The following is a 14,140-nucleotide window of genomic DNA, read 5'->3' as shown; positions in this document are numbered from 1 at the left end:
CCTAGCAGGGAAGGCAGGGCAGCAGTTGGTCACTGCTCACCTTTTTGTCCACGGTCAAGAAGTAGAGAAATAAGCCGGGTGTGGTGGCACACACCTTTAATCCCACCCTGAGACTCCATAGTGAATTCCAGGTCAGCCTGGGCTAGAGTGAGACCCTACCTCAAAAAGAAAAGAAGTAGAGAGATAAATGCTGGGGCTCAGCTCAGTGTTCCCCCCTTTTTTTTTAACCTTTACTTTTATCATTTTTTTGAGAGAAAGAGGGAGGGAGAAAGAGAATGGGCACTCCAGGGCCTCCAGCTACTGCAAACAAACTCCAGACGCGTGGGCCCCCTTGTGTATCTAGCTTATGTGGGTCCTGGGGAATCGAACCTGGGTTCTTTGGCTTTGCAGACAAACGCCTTAACTGCTAAGCCATCTGTCCAGCCTCACTGTCCCCCAGGTCCATGGGATAGTACTGCCCACATTCAGCGTGGGTCTCCCCTGCTCAGTTAAACCCTTCTGGAACCATCTTCAGAGATATTGCCAGAGACGTTTCCAAGGGCAATTATAAATCCCATGCAGCTGGATGTGGTGGTACCTGCCTTTAATCCCAGCACTCAGTCAGGAGGCAGAGCTAGGAGGATGGCTGTGAGTTCGAGGCCACCCTGAGACTCCATGGTGAATTCCAGGTCAGTGTGGGCTAGAGAAAGAGACCCTCCCTCAGAAAACCAATAAATAAATCAGTCAATTAGAATCCCATGCAGCTGTCAATCAAGCCATCACACCAGGCTTCGTCTGAGATTCTAGGGGATTCTGACGCAGCTCTTCATTAGTACCCTGAGTTGTTTCAAAAACCACACACGCTCTACCAGCAGGCCTCGGTGCCCAGCAAAAGTCACCCCAGGTGGGTGTTCTCACCCGTTCAGTTACTGCAAGCACGCTCCCCAGCTGCTCCTTCCCGCAGAGCCCTGCAGCGAGCCGGCGCCGGGCCGCCCGAGGGGACCGGTACCTGTACAAGCGCCGGCTGTCTTCGAAGTCTTCCTGCCCCCACTGCCCCTGGACGTCCTCGATGACGTGGTTCTTCAGGAACTTCCTCAGCAGCTGCACCGTCTGCTCGCGGGTCACCTCGGGGCCGAAGTTCCGGCTCGTCCGCAGCAGCGCGTGCAGCCAGTCCACCGCCTCGGCCGCCGTGAAGCAGCGCTCGTAGCGCCTGAAGCGGCAGCGGTGCCTCCGCACGGGCATCCCGGCCCGGAACAGCTCCACCGTCTCGTTCCACTGGGGCGGGAGAGGAGACAAGAGCCCGCGCATCAGCTGACGCCTGGCCCGGAGACACGGCTCAGCGCTTAACGCGTTGGCCTGCGAAGCCAAAGGACCCAGGTTCGAGTCTCCAGGAACCGCGTAAGCCAGATGCACAAGGGGATGACGCATGGGTCTGGAGTCCGTTTGCAGGGAGTGGCTAGAGGCCCTGGTTCGCCCATTCTCTGCCTCTCTTCACTCGCTCGCTGTCTCTCTCTGCTTACAAATAAATAAATAAAATTTAATGGGCTGGAGAGATGGCTTAGCGGTTAAGCGCTTGCCTGTGAAGCCTAAGGACCCCGGTTCGAGGCTCGGTTCCCCAGGTCCCACGTTAGCCAGATGCACAAGGGGGCGCACGCGTCTGGAGTTCGTTTCCAGAGGCTGGAAGCCCTGGCGCGCCCATTCTCTCTCTCTCCCTCTATCTGTCTTTCTCTCTGTGTCTGTCGCCCTCAAATAAATAAATAAATAAAATTAAAAAAAAATTTAAGCCGGGCGTGGTGGCGCACGCCTTTAATCCCAGCACTCGGGAGGCAGAGGTAGGAGGATCGCCATGAGTTCAAGGCCACCCTGAGACTACAGAGTTAATTCCAGGTCAGCCTGGACCAGAGTGAGACCCTACCTCGAAAAACCAAAAAAAATAAAAAATAAAAAATAAATAAATAAATAAAATTTAAACAAGTTATATACCAAATAGTTAAAGGCAATGAGCACATTTTTTTCCATCTTGAAAACTGCTTGGCGGCTGGAGTAGAGCCCTTGCTTGGCATGTGCAAGGCCTTAAGTTGGGGCAACAGCAGAGACAGATAAACTGATGATTGAGAGACAGGGAGAGAAAAGAAAAGAAGCAAATTAATTTTTTCATTAAAATCTGAAGGCTAGCCGGGCATGGTGGGTACGCCTTTAATGCCAGCACTTGGGAGGCAAAGGTAGGAGGATCGCAGTGAGTTCGAGGCCACCCTGAGACTACATAGTGAATTCCAGGTCAGCCTGGGCTAGAGTGAGACCCCACCTCAAAAAAACCAAAAAAATAAAATAAAATAAAATCCGAAAGCTACGCCAGTTCTCTCTCAATCCCATGCTCAGCCATGAGGAGGATTCTCACTGACGCTCCCATGCATGACGAGAAGGTTAGTATCGAGTCTGCGTGGGTGCCCACGTGGCCATCTTTGGGTGAGATTCTGGTATGCAGAAGGCATTGCTTTCTGGCCAATCAGTTCTCTGCAACTACCTGAAGCAAAGGACCCAGGTTTCTTTCCCAGAGCTCAAGTGTCACCCACTGTCCCTGTGCTGAGGTCTGGATACGAAATGTCCCCTGAGGCTGCGTGTGGTGAAAGCTCAGCAGTGGACACAGTGTGTCAGAACTCAGGCTCTCGTAAAGCCACAGGATCATGATGGCTCTGACCTAATGAGTGGAATAATCCACTGATCGTTCCATAATGAGTGAAGCACTGGCAGGCAGTGTAATTGGAAGGCCTGAGTGGAGGAGTGATTGAGAATGATAAGTAACCCTACCAGTCCCCAGAGTTCTGGGTTTCAAGACCTCTTCACATCCTAGAAATTACTGCACCCCAGAAAGCTTTTGCTTATGTGGTTTTTATTTATTGATTATTTATAATCTTAGAAAGTAGAAGGAGAACTTAAGACATGTTCTATATTGTAAAGTAAAATAAAAATAAGTACCACTGCATGAAGAAATAAAAAGTAAACTAAAAGTTATGCCATAAAAAATCATGAAAACTGACTTGTGAGGTCACCTATGGATTCAACCCTGGCATTCTAAAATTCATGTCTGGAACCTATGAGTTATTTTTTAATACTAAACACATTTCATTGCAATATTTATTTATTTGATTCACTGCATTATAAAACTAGGATGTACATATGAATCCTTTTTAACTTATTAAAACTAGATTTAGGGGGCGTGGTGGCGCACGCCTTTAATCCCAGCACTCAGAAGGCAGAGGTAGGGGGATCACCATGAGTTCCAGGCCATCCTGAGACTACATAGTGAAGTCCAGGTCAGCCTGGGCTAGAGTGAGGCCCTACCTCAAAGAAAAAAAAAAAACAAAAACTAGATTTAGGAAGCACATTCTGTTTTATGCAATGAAGCACTGTCTGATCCTAGAGTGAATTTTTTAATTTTTATTTACCTCTGTGTGTGGGAGAGAGGGAATGAAAGAGAGAAAGAGACAGGAAGCATGCCATGAAGAAAACGTGGAGATCAGAGCAGAGAATGGCTTTAAGGTGTCTGTCCTCCTCTTTCTCTGAGACGGGTTCTCATGTTGTATCAAAAGAATTGCTAGGGCTGGAGAGATGCCTTAGTGGTGACAGTACTTGCCTGCAACGCCTAAGGACTCATGTTTGACTCTCTAGGTCCCACGTAAGCCAGACACATGCGGCGACACATGCATGCAAGTTCGCATGTGCACACAGAATGGCACACACGTCTGGAGTTCCAACACACTGGCTGGAGGCACAAGTGTTCCAATTCTCATTCTCTCTCTCTTTCTCTCTCTCTCTCCCCCCCCCAATAAATAATAGTGATGGGGATGATGATTAAAACAGGCTTGTACAGATGACTTAACAGTTGAGGCACTTGCCTGCACAGCCTAAGGACCCAGGTTCAATTCCCCAGAGCTCACGTAAGCCAGATTCACAGGGTAGTACATGCATCTGGAGTTGGCAGTGGCTGGAAGCCCTGGCATGCCCGTTCATTCTCTCTTTTTCTCTTTCTCTCTGCCTCTTTCTCTGTCTATCGCTCTCAAATAAATAAGTAAATAAAGGCCAGTCTGTTGGGCTTGCATCAAAAAAAAAAAAAAATTAAAACAAAAAAACAGAACTATTGTCCAGAGCTCGAGGTTCAATGAGAGGCTCTGTCCAGGGAAACAGGGTACAGCAGCAACAGAAGACACCTGAGCCGTCGTCTGCCTCAGCCCACGTACACGCGAGGCACATGTGTCTGCACACACGCACATGCACACACACACAGACAAGCTTGCACACACCACTGCTCTGCGCTATCCTCTGTGGACTCGGGCCACGGCCCTGTTTTGTACAAGGCAGTGGCGATTCTCATAGGAGCAGAGGGCTTGGCTCTGACACCCCTCAGGCCAGCGCTTGAGCCAGCAAGTCCTCACAAGAGTCCTCAGAGCTCATAGAAGCAGCCAGCTGGGCAAAGAGAAGGGCCCCGTGAGAGCCTGGTAATTCCTGCACCATCCTGCCGCCCAGCTTCAACCCTGGTATTCTAAAATTCATGTCTGGAACCTATGAGTTATTTTTTAATACTAAACACATTTCAATGCAATATGTATTTGTTGGATTCAATGCATTATAAAACTAGGATGTCCATTTGTAAAACCAGAAATATGAGACATATCATTTTACAGTGATCCTATCCACAGGCAGGTTTTAAGTAGGATGTACAATGTATTAAGTGCTATACCCAAACGTACAGGATGTGATCAATGACAAGTGACAGTGAAGTTTTCATGTTTGGTTCTCAGCACTGTTCTTAAAGTGCTTCTATTGGGGCTGGAGAGATGGCTTAGCGGTTAAGCACTTGCCTGTGAAGCCTAAGGACCCCGGTTCGAGGCTCAGTTCCCCAGGTCCCACATTAGCCAGATGCACAAGGGGGCACACGCGTCTGGAGTTCGTTTGCAGAGGCTGGAAGCCCTGGCGCGCCCATTCTCTCTCTCTCCCTCTATCTGTCTTTCTCTCTGTGTCTGTCGCTCTCAAATAAATAAATAAATAAATAAGTGCTTTTTACTGCTGTAGGGTGGGCAAGTCTGGGTAAATTTTTGACCATGTTGGAAAATCATTTTCCTGTGTTTCAGTATTCCAATAAGGCATGTGTGATTCACCTCCCTCACTTCCAATATCCACTCACCCCAGGTATGTTGACACCAAACTGTCAGAAAGGTATTAAACCAGAGAACATTTAAAAAAAAAAAACAAAAAACTTGCCGGGCGTGGTGGCGCACGCCTTTAATCCCAGCACTCGGGAGGCAGAGGTAGGAGGATCGCCAAGAGTTCGAGGCCACCCTGAGACTACAGAGTTAATTCCAGGTCAGCCTGGACCAGAGTGAGACCCTACCTCGAAAAATTTAAAAAAAAAAAAACAACAAAAAACTTCAGCCAGGCCAAATGAGCCAACGGGTACAATTGTGGCACATCTATCATGGAGGAAACCAACTGCCCTGTAATAGGGCTGGAGGCCCGCTGCATGGGAAGGAATACATCCCTGATACTGAAAAGTTAAAACAGGGGTAGTCATGAGCCCTAGGGGTGTAACATCTGCTGATGTCTGGATAAATGTATATGCAATGCTTATCAAACTGTTCAGTTAGCACTTCTCTTAATAGTCATACCCTTATATTAATGCTACTCTCACTATGGGTAGAGAATCTTCTCTTTTCAGAGGGCAGTGACCTTGGGACGACTCAGAAGGTATCATAGTGCTGGAAAGAAGTGACTGGAGTACTGAGTAACATCTTGATCATACCTTCCAAGGCTCAAGGTCTAATGCGGAAGAGGTGGCAGAAAGAATGTAAGAGCCAAAGGAAGGGTAGGACTCCTTACAATGTGCTCCCTCCAGACATAAAATGGCCTGGATACCCATGACCTCACAGTGCCTGACACTACCTACACAAGACCATCATAAGAGGAGGACAAGATCATGACATCAAAATGAAAGACAGACTGATTGAGAAGGGGAGGGGATATGATGGAGAATGGAATTTCAAAGGGGAAAACGGGGGGAGGTAGGGTATTACCATGGGATATAATATAATCATGGAAAATGTTAATAAAAATTGAGAAAAAAAAAAAGTATTTTCAGCCAAAAAAAAAAAAAAAAATCTGAAGGCTGGGGAGATGGTGCAGCAGTAAAAGGCACTTGACTGGAAAGCCCGCTGGCCTGGCTTTAATTCCACGTGAAGCCAGATACACAAGGTGGTGCGGCATCGAGAATGTATTAGCAGTGTGGCAAGAGGCCCTGGCGCGCCCACACATACTCTCCACCCACACACGCTCTCTCTCCTCTCTGCTCACACACAAAATATATTTTTTTTGTCTTTTTTTAATGAGAGAGAGAGAGAATTGGCATGTCAGGGCCTCAGCCACTGCATGCAAACTCCAGACACATGCGCCACCTTGTGCACATGTGCGACCTTGCGCTTGCATCACCTCGTGCATCTGGCTTATGTGGGATCTGGAGAGTCAAACATGGGTCCTATGGCTTTGTAGGCAAGTGCCTTAACAGCCATCTCCCCAGCACTAATAAAATATTTTTTTATTTATTTTTTATAAAAAGATTACACATATAGACCCCCCTCCCCAGCCCCAATTCTGAAGGTCCTCAGTAAGGTTACTGATATTCACTGTGGGGGCCAAGAGGCCTCAGTCTGTCTCTGCAGGGATGGGGAGACACGGTGTCTCAGGCTATTCCCACCCACCCTGAGGCTCTTACAATCTTTCTGCCCCTTCTTCCACGATACTCCCTGAGCCTTGGATTGAGAATTTATTTCTACTCTGCTTGAATAGCAAATGGAGCCTTAAGTGGTTTTTTTTTTTTCTTCAGCCTACACACTCTATAAGTTCTGGAGAATAGACAGTTGGTATAGTTGCAAACTAATGAACAAAATTAATGGCACTGAACTATATATCTACAAACAGCTAAAATAGTTTTATATCATGTATATTTTAACCTAATTGAAGCAAAAATAGAACTCACAGAAAGGAAATCTAAACTAAATGCAGCTTTGAAAGAGTAGTTTATCATTCATACATTTACGAACCATTTATTGAGATTGTTAAGTTGTCTTTTCTTTAATATTTTATTTTTATTTATTTATTTATTTGAGAGAGAGAGAGAGAGAGAGATACAGAAATAGGCAGATAGAAAGAGAGAGAGAATGGGCATGCCAGGGCCTCTAGCCATTGCAAACAAACTCCAGATGCATGTGCCCCCTTGTGCATCTGGCTAATGTGGGGACTCGAACCTGGGTCCTTTGGCTTTGCAGGCAAACGCCTTAACCGCTATGCCATCTCTCCAGCCCTAAGTTGTCTTATTAATGACCTATATATACATGGAAAGTGTGATAATAAGTAATGGGAAAACAACGATGTTTAGGTAGACAGGGCACCTTTAAGAGACGTCACGGAGAAACTGAACAGTATATAGGCAGAGCTCAGGCTCTGAGCCCAGTAGGATAAGGCTCACTACATGGCATTATTACCCACAACACGGTTGTTACAAAGACTACAGAGACGCTGCCTGAGAAGCCCATGGGGGCGCCTGTCCTGTAGAAGGTAGTTAATACACTTCAGCCATCAGAATTCATTGTTGCTGGGCTTATTACCAGAGTGGGTGTGGCCATTAGGGCTGAGCAATCACAAAGACCCCTAAACAGTCTCCACTTGCCAGGGTGTAGACATGTGGCATTGGTGCAGTTAGCATGATTCTGCAGTAAATAAAAACAAAAAGACTGGGCCAGAGAGATGGCTCAGTGGTTAAGGTACCTGCCTGCAAAGCCTACCAACCTGGGTTCAATTCCCCAGTACCTAGGTAAAGTCAGATGCAAAGTGGTGCATGCCTCTGGAGTTCATGTACAGAGGATAGAGGCCCTGGCGTGCCCATGTTCATTCATTCTCTCTCTCTCCCCCTCTCTCCCCCCCCCCCCTCTCCCCTTGAAAATAAATAAAAATAAAACAAGGCATTAAAAAGTCAAAAAAGCTAAGAGCTTGCAATTTGAAAATCATGGAAATTTGCTGTGGTGATGGTATCCAGCTATAACACCAGTACTCAGGAGGGTGAGGCAGGAGGATCATAAAACTGTATCTCAAGAAAACGAACAAAAAAAAGGTAAATCATAGAAATGAAAATAGGAGGTGCGTGTTGTCTTGCACACTCAGTCTGCTAAGTGTGGACCCAACCCACACTTGTCAAATCACGGGGCTGTGTCCTACCGTTTGCACATTAGAACGCACATCAGATGGGTGCATTCCAGCCTGTAGTGCACTGCCAGTGACCTTGGACTTGAGATAATGCACCACTTCGACACAGCAGAACCAATTACTGAAGAACAGGTAAAACACAGGTGTGGGATCAGACCCAGGTTCAAATCCTAGTTCTGCCACTCACTTTAACCGCAGCACTTGGGAGGCAGAGGTAGGAGGATCGCTGTGAGTTCGAGGCCACCCTGAGACTACATAGTGAATTCCAGGTCAACCCGGGCTAGAGTGAGACCCTACTTCAAAAAAACAAAAAGAAATGTCACTGAGCAGATCGCATGGACTACTGCGTCATATCGCATTCTTTTTTTAAAATATTTTTTTCTAATTTATTTTTATTTATTTATTTGAGACAGAAAGAGAGAGAGAGAGAGAATGGGCACACTAGGGCCTCTAACCACTGCAAATGAACTTCAGACACATGTGCCACCATGTGCATCTAGCTTACATGGGACCTGGAGAGTCGAACCTGGGTCCTTAGGCTTTGCAGGCAAACGCCTTAACCACTAAGCCATCTCTCCAGCCCCTCACATAGCATTCTTAAAGACAAAACCCAGATGTCTCCCTTAGACATCACTGCCAAATAACTTCATAAAAAGTCAGCTTATGGGCTGGAGAGATGGGTTAGCGGTAAAGGCATTTGCCTGCAAAGCCAAAGGACTCAGGTTTGATTCTCCGGGACACACATAAGCCAGATGCATAAGGGGGCGCACATCTGGAGTTTGTTTGTAGTGGCTGAAAGCCCTGGAATGCCCATTCTCACTCTCTCTCTCTCACCCTGCCTATTTCTCTCTTTCAAATAAATAATAAAAATAAAGTACTTTTAAAAAAAAGTCAGCTTGTTGATGCATGATTTGTTTTTAATTAAGTTATTTATTTGAGAGTGACAGAGAAAGAGGCAGATAGAGAGAGGATGGGCACGCCAGGGCCTCCAGCCACTGCAAACGAACTCCAGCTGTGTGCTCCCCCTTGTGCATCTGGCTTATGTGCGTCCTGGAGAATCGAGCGTCGAACCAGGGTCCTTAGGCTTCACAGGCAAGTGCTTAACCACTAAGCCATCTCTCCAGCCCTGATGCGTGATATTATGCCAGTAGCAGGAAAGCCAGAAGTAGAAAGGCCTAGAATAAGAGGTCACACATTGAGGTCATACTGGAAACTGTGGAAATGGCACTGACCTAGTCACACGCTGGAGCCACTCAGTGACCTCAGAACCTGGAGACCACTACGTGAAGATGCCTGAGCGAATGTGCTCACGCACCTAGCCCAACTAACCAAGGGATCACTTATACCACCCAGACCTGGTCAAGTCACCACGTTATGGCACACAAGTGCCCCCCACACCCAGAACCACTGACCTAGATTGCTGGTCCTCAGAATCCTAAGCAAATTAAGGGCTAGAGGGATGGCTTAGTTATTAAGGCACTTGTCTGCAAAGCCAAAGGACCCAGGTCAATTTCCCCGGATCCACATAAAGCCAGATGCACAAGGTGCCGCATGCATTTGGAGTTTGTCTATAGCAGCTAGAGGTCCTGGCACCCATTCTCTCTCTCTCTCTCTCTCTCTCTCTCAAATAAATAATAACAAAAATTCTTTAATAAAGAATCCTAAGCAAATAGAAGGTTCTCATTTTCAGCCTAATGAAACACTGTCACAGCCACCTTCAAATCACTTGAAATCTCAGTAAAATTTCATATATGGCATGTGCACTGTTTTGTTGGGGGGAGTATTATTTTGTTTTTTTTCCTTTTTGGTTTTTCGAGGCAGGGTCTCCCGGTAACCCAGGCTGACCTGGAATTCACTATGTAGTCTCAAGGTGGCCTCGAACTCCCAGCAATCCTCCTACCTTGGCCTCCCAAGTGCTAGGATTAAAGGCGTGCGCCACCAAGCCAGCAACATGTGCACTTTTTGAAGAGCTTCTGTGATCTTTATTTAGATTCTCAAAGAGGCTTGTGAGACTAATTTAAAAAAGGGGATAGTGGAGAGATGGCTTAGTGGTTAAGTTGCTTGCCTGCAAAGCCAAAAGACCCAGGTTTGATTCCCCAGGACCTACATAAAGCCAGATGCACAAGGTGGTACATGCATCTGGAGTTCATTGCAGTCGCAAGAGGCCCTGGTGCACCCATTCTATCTGCCTCTTTCTTTCTCCCTCTATCTCTCTCAAATTAATTAACTTTTTTAAAAAGTAAAGACCAGCTATAACCCTAACATCTTCGCCATGGCTTGACCCATTAAACGCAAAGTGGATGCCTCTGGGAAGAAAAGGAACCCTTATTTTCTAATTCCATTTCCATTACTAGCATTCTCACCTCTTCCATATACATACATAAGTCCAATAAATGAGTTAAGATTTTGGATACCAGCTCCCATCTTTTCCTGGGTATCCCTTAAGACTTCTGAAACCAGGCCGGAGAGAGGGCTTAGTGGTTAAGGCATTTGCCTGTGAAGCCTAAGGACCCAGGTTCTAGTTCCCAGTACTCACACAAGCTAGAGGCACAAGGTGGTGCATATGCCTGGAGTTCGTTTGCACTGGCTAGAGGCCTGATGCACCCATTTAAAAAAAGAGAGAGATGGCCAGGCGTGGTGGTGCACACCTTTAATCCCAGCACTTGGGAGGCAGAGGTGGGAGGATTGCCATGAGTTCGAGGCCACCCTGAGACTCCATAATGAATTCCAGGTCAGCCTGGGCTAGAGTGAGACCCTACCTTGAAAAACCAAAAAAAAAAATAAAAGAGAGAGAGAGAGAGAGAGAGAGAGAGAGAGAAGAAAGAAAAAGAAAAGGAAAAAAAGTACTGAAAGCAAAGAGACTCCTTCCATTCCAACTTGGAAGCAGCCTAGCAGTTCATAGACAAGTCAATTATCTTCCTCCCAAATTACCATTAAACGTTTATTAAAAGCCTTATTAAGCAAACAAAAAAAAGAGGCTTGCCATGGGCGTCACTATTCCACTGTGGTAAACCTTTAAGGCAGAAGTTAGTCAAACAGCTTGCTCTATGTCACAACTCAGAATACCAAAAGCCAATTCCCAGGAGAAAAGTGATCACCTTGGTCCATCGGGGTCTGCAAAAGCTCTTTAGCCCACAACCACCCCTCAGTCAGATGGGTGCCTACAGAGACAGACATGCACCGTTGGCCAGGGCCACGCACGCGTGTGCTAACTTCAGGCACCTTTAGGAAGAGCTCTGTGTCACAGCATTCACAAGTGTCACTCAGGAAGGTGACACACCCAGCCTGATTCCGCAAAGGGCTGCACTTGGGAGGGGCGGGGCGACCTAAGATTCCTTGATTCAAGAAAGAAGTTCCCTAGAGGCCCAAAGGCAGGCGTGGGGGAGAGATTAGGTCACCTGGTCATCTGGTCCAGGCTGCAATCACCCCCGTGGGACTGGACTCCAGACTTCATGAAGTCCTGTTTTTGTTTTTTTTTTAATTACTTATTTATTTGAGACAGAGACACAGAGAGAGAATGGGTGTGCCAGGGCCTCCAGCCACTGCAGAGGAACTCCTGATGCATGAGCCACCTTGTGCATCTGGCTTACGTGTGTCCTGGGGAATCGAACCCGGGTCCTTTGGCTTTGCAAGCAAGTGACTTGACTACTAAGCCATCTCTCCAGCACCCAACACTTTTTCTTATGGAACCCAGATCCCCTCCACTGCCGTGTCCGCGGGGAGGATGGAGGACGGCGCCGCAGGGGTTCGCTCCAATCCCCACCCCCAGCACCGTGCGCCTTCACTCACCAGCCTGGTGGCCCGGTACGGCCCGGGGCCCACGATGCGATGCTCCATAGGCCGTGGCTGCAGCCCAGGCCACCGCCGCCCCGTCCCCGAGCGCCGCCGCCGCGCCGCAGTTTGAATCGCGAGCCGACGGGCTCCGGGCGCTGATTGGACGGCGCGGCGGCACGTGACCGGAAGTGCGAGGTGGGCGGGGCGCGCGTGTCTGGTCTCCCCTGCGTGCGGGTGCTGCGGACCCTGAGCGTTCGCGGAGCTCTGGTGTCCCTAGCCGGCCCCCGTAGAGCCTTTTCTTCCCGCCCCCCCCCCAGCACCTGCTGCTCAGACTTCCCCGCGCCCACTCTCTTTCCCCGTGGTGGAGGAGCCCGCGGAGGTGTGTAATCCAACGACAGCCTGGACAATCCCTGCCGGGCACACCCGGACATTAAAAAAAGCAAAACAGGATGAAGGGGAGAGATGGCTTCGTGGTTAAGGTGCTTGCCTGGGAAGCCTAAGGACGCAGGTTCGATCCCCCAGTACCCACATAAAGCCAGATGACGGCCCATGGGTGTGGAGTTCGTCTGGCAGTGGTTACAAGCCTTGGCGTGCCCATTCTGTATATATGTCTGCCTCTTTTCTACTTCTCTCAAATAAATAAAAATAAAATGAAATAAACAGATGAAGACTGAAGACCACAGGTGTGTAGACTGCGTCAGAGCTGTCACAAGCTGTAAAAGAGTCCCTGGGCAGCTCTGTTGTGTCTTCTTGAGAGAGGAATCAATGGTCATTCCTACCGCCCCGCCCCTGCACCCCCTCCACTTGACTTCTCTGATGTTCTCTTGATTAGGTACAAGGTCATCACCGCCTCCCCCCCCTTGAACTTGACTTCTCTGATGTTCTCTTGATAAAATACAATGTTCATTCCCTGCCTTGAACTTGACTTCTCTGATGTTCTCTTGATAAAATACAATGTTCATTCCCTGCCTTGAACTTGACTTCTCTGATGTTCTCTTGATAAAATACAATGGTCATTCCCTGCCTTGAACTTGACTTCTCTGATGTTCTCTTGATAAAATACAATGGTCATTCCCTGCCTTGAACTTGGCTTCTTCTCTGATGTTCTCTTGATAGAGTACAACGTTCATCTCCACCCCTTCCACCTCCCCACCCCCCCAAACACACTCTTTGCAACTGCAGGTACATATTTGTTCTCATTTAGAAAGCCTCCCCACAAAGTTCCTCAAATGACGAGTGTGTATTACTTATTTTACTTATTTATGTATTTGAGAGAGTGAAAGTGGCAGAGAGAGATGGTGCACCAGGGCCTCTAGCCACTATAAACAAATTCCAGAAGTATGCGGCACTTTGTGCATCTGGTGTTATGTAGGTACTGGGGAATCGAACCCAGATCCTTAGGCTTCGTAGGCAGGCACCTTAACTGCTGAGCCATCTCTTCAGCCCTGTATTACTTTTGTGCATTGTGGCGCATACCTTTAATCCCAGCACTCTACCTTGAAAAAGCTCGACAAAGAAAAAAAAAAAGAAAGAAAGAAAAAGAAAAAGGAAAAAGCATAGAGATAAATTGTACTTGCAGTGAGTAAATTTTTTTTTTTTTTCGAGGTAGGGTCTTAGTGTAGCCCAGGCTGACCTGGAATTCACTCTATATTCTCAGGGTGGCCTCGAACTCATTGGGTGGGCCTCCTACCTCTGCATGCGCCACCATGCCCGGCTCTTATTATTTATTTATTTATTTTGCTTTCAATGTTTTTATTGGCAACTTCTATAGCGACAGACAATAACCCATGATAATTCCCTCCCCTCCCCCACTTTCCCCTTCACTACTTCACTGTCCATCATATCCTCTCCCTCCTTCCATTAGTCTCTCCTTTATTTTGATGTCATTGTCTTTTCTCCTATTTTGAGAATCTAGTGAGGGTATTGCTAGGCACTGCGAGGTCGGGGATATTAAGGCCAATTTCTGTCTGGACAGTTGCATTTCTTTGGCTCTTACATTCTTGTGTGTTTTTTCTTGTTTGTTTGGTTTTTCAAGGTAGGGTCTCACTCTGGTTCAGGCTGACCTGGAATTAACTATGTAGTATCAGGGTAGCCTCGAACTCATGGCAATCCTCCCACCTCTGCCTCCAAAGTGCTG

The 14,140-nt window shown here is 47.4% G+C and overlaps 1 protein-coding gene across 2 annotated transcripts in view; it reads right to left on the bottom strand.

Moving 5' to 3' along the window:
* Positions 1–12,105, bottom strand: part of Depdc1b (DEP domain containing 1B) — a 76,231-nt gene extending 64,126 nt beyond the window's left edge. The window contains exons 1-2 of one of the 2 annotated variants that reach the window (XM_045138991.1): positions 12,019–12,105; positions 989–1,254 (exon numbers count right to left, since the gene is read on the bottom strand). In XM_045138991.1, coding sequence (XP_044994926.1) covers positions 989–1,254; positions 12,019–12,066 — 314 coding nt within the window. In that variant the 5' untranslated portion in view covers positions 12,067–12,105. The remainder of the gene's footprint in view (positions 1–988; positions 1,255–12,018) is intronic. The other variant, XM_045138992.1, reaches the window with a different exon arrangement.
* Between the last annotated feature and the right edge of the window lie 2,035 nt (positions 12,106–14,140).

Source organism: Jaculus jaculus, chromosome 20, assembly GCF_020740685.1.
Source record: "Jaculus jaculus isolate mJacJac1 chromosome 20, mJacJac1.mat.Y.cur, whole genome shotgun sequence".
NCBI classification, from domain to species: domain Eukaryota; kingdom Metazoa; phylum Chordata; class Mammalia; order Rodentia; family Dipodidae; genus Jaculus; species Jaculus jaculus.
This window is presented reverse-complemented; position numbering and strand designations above follow the sequence as displayed.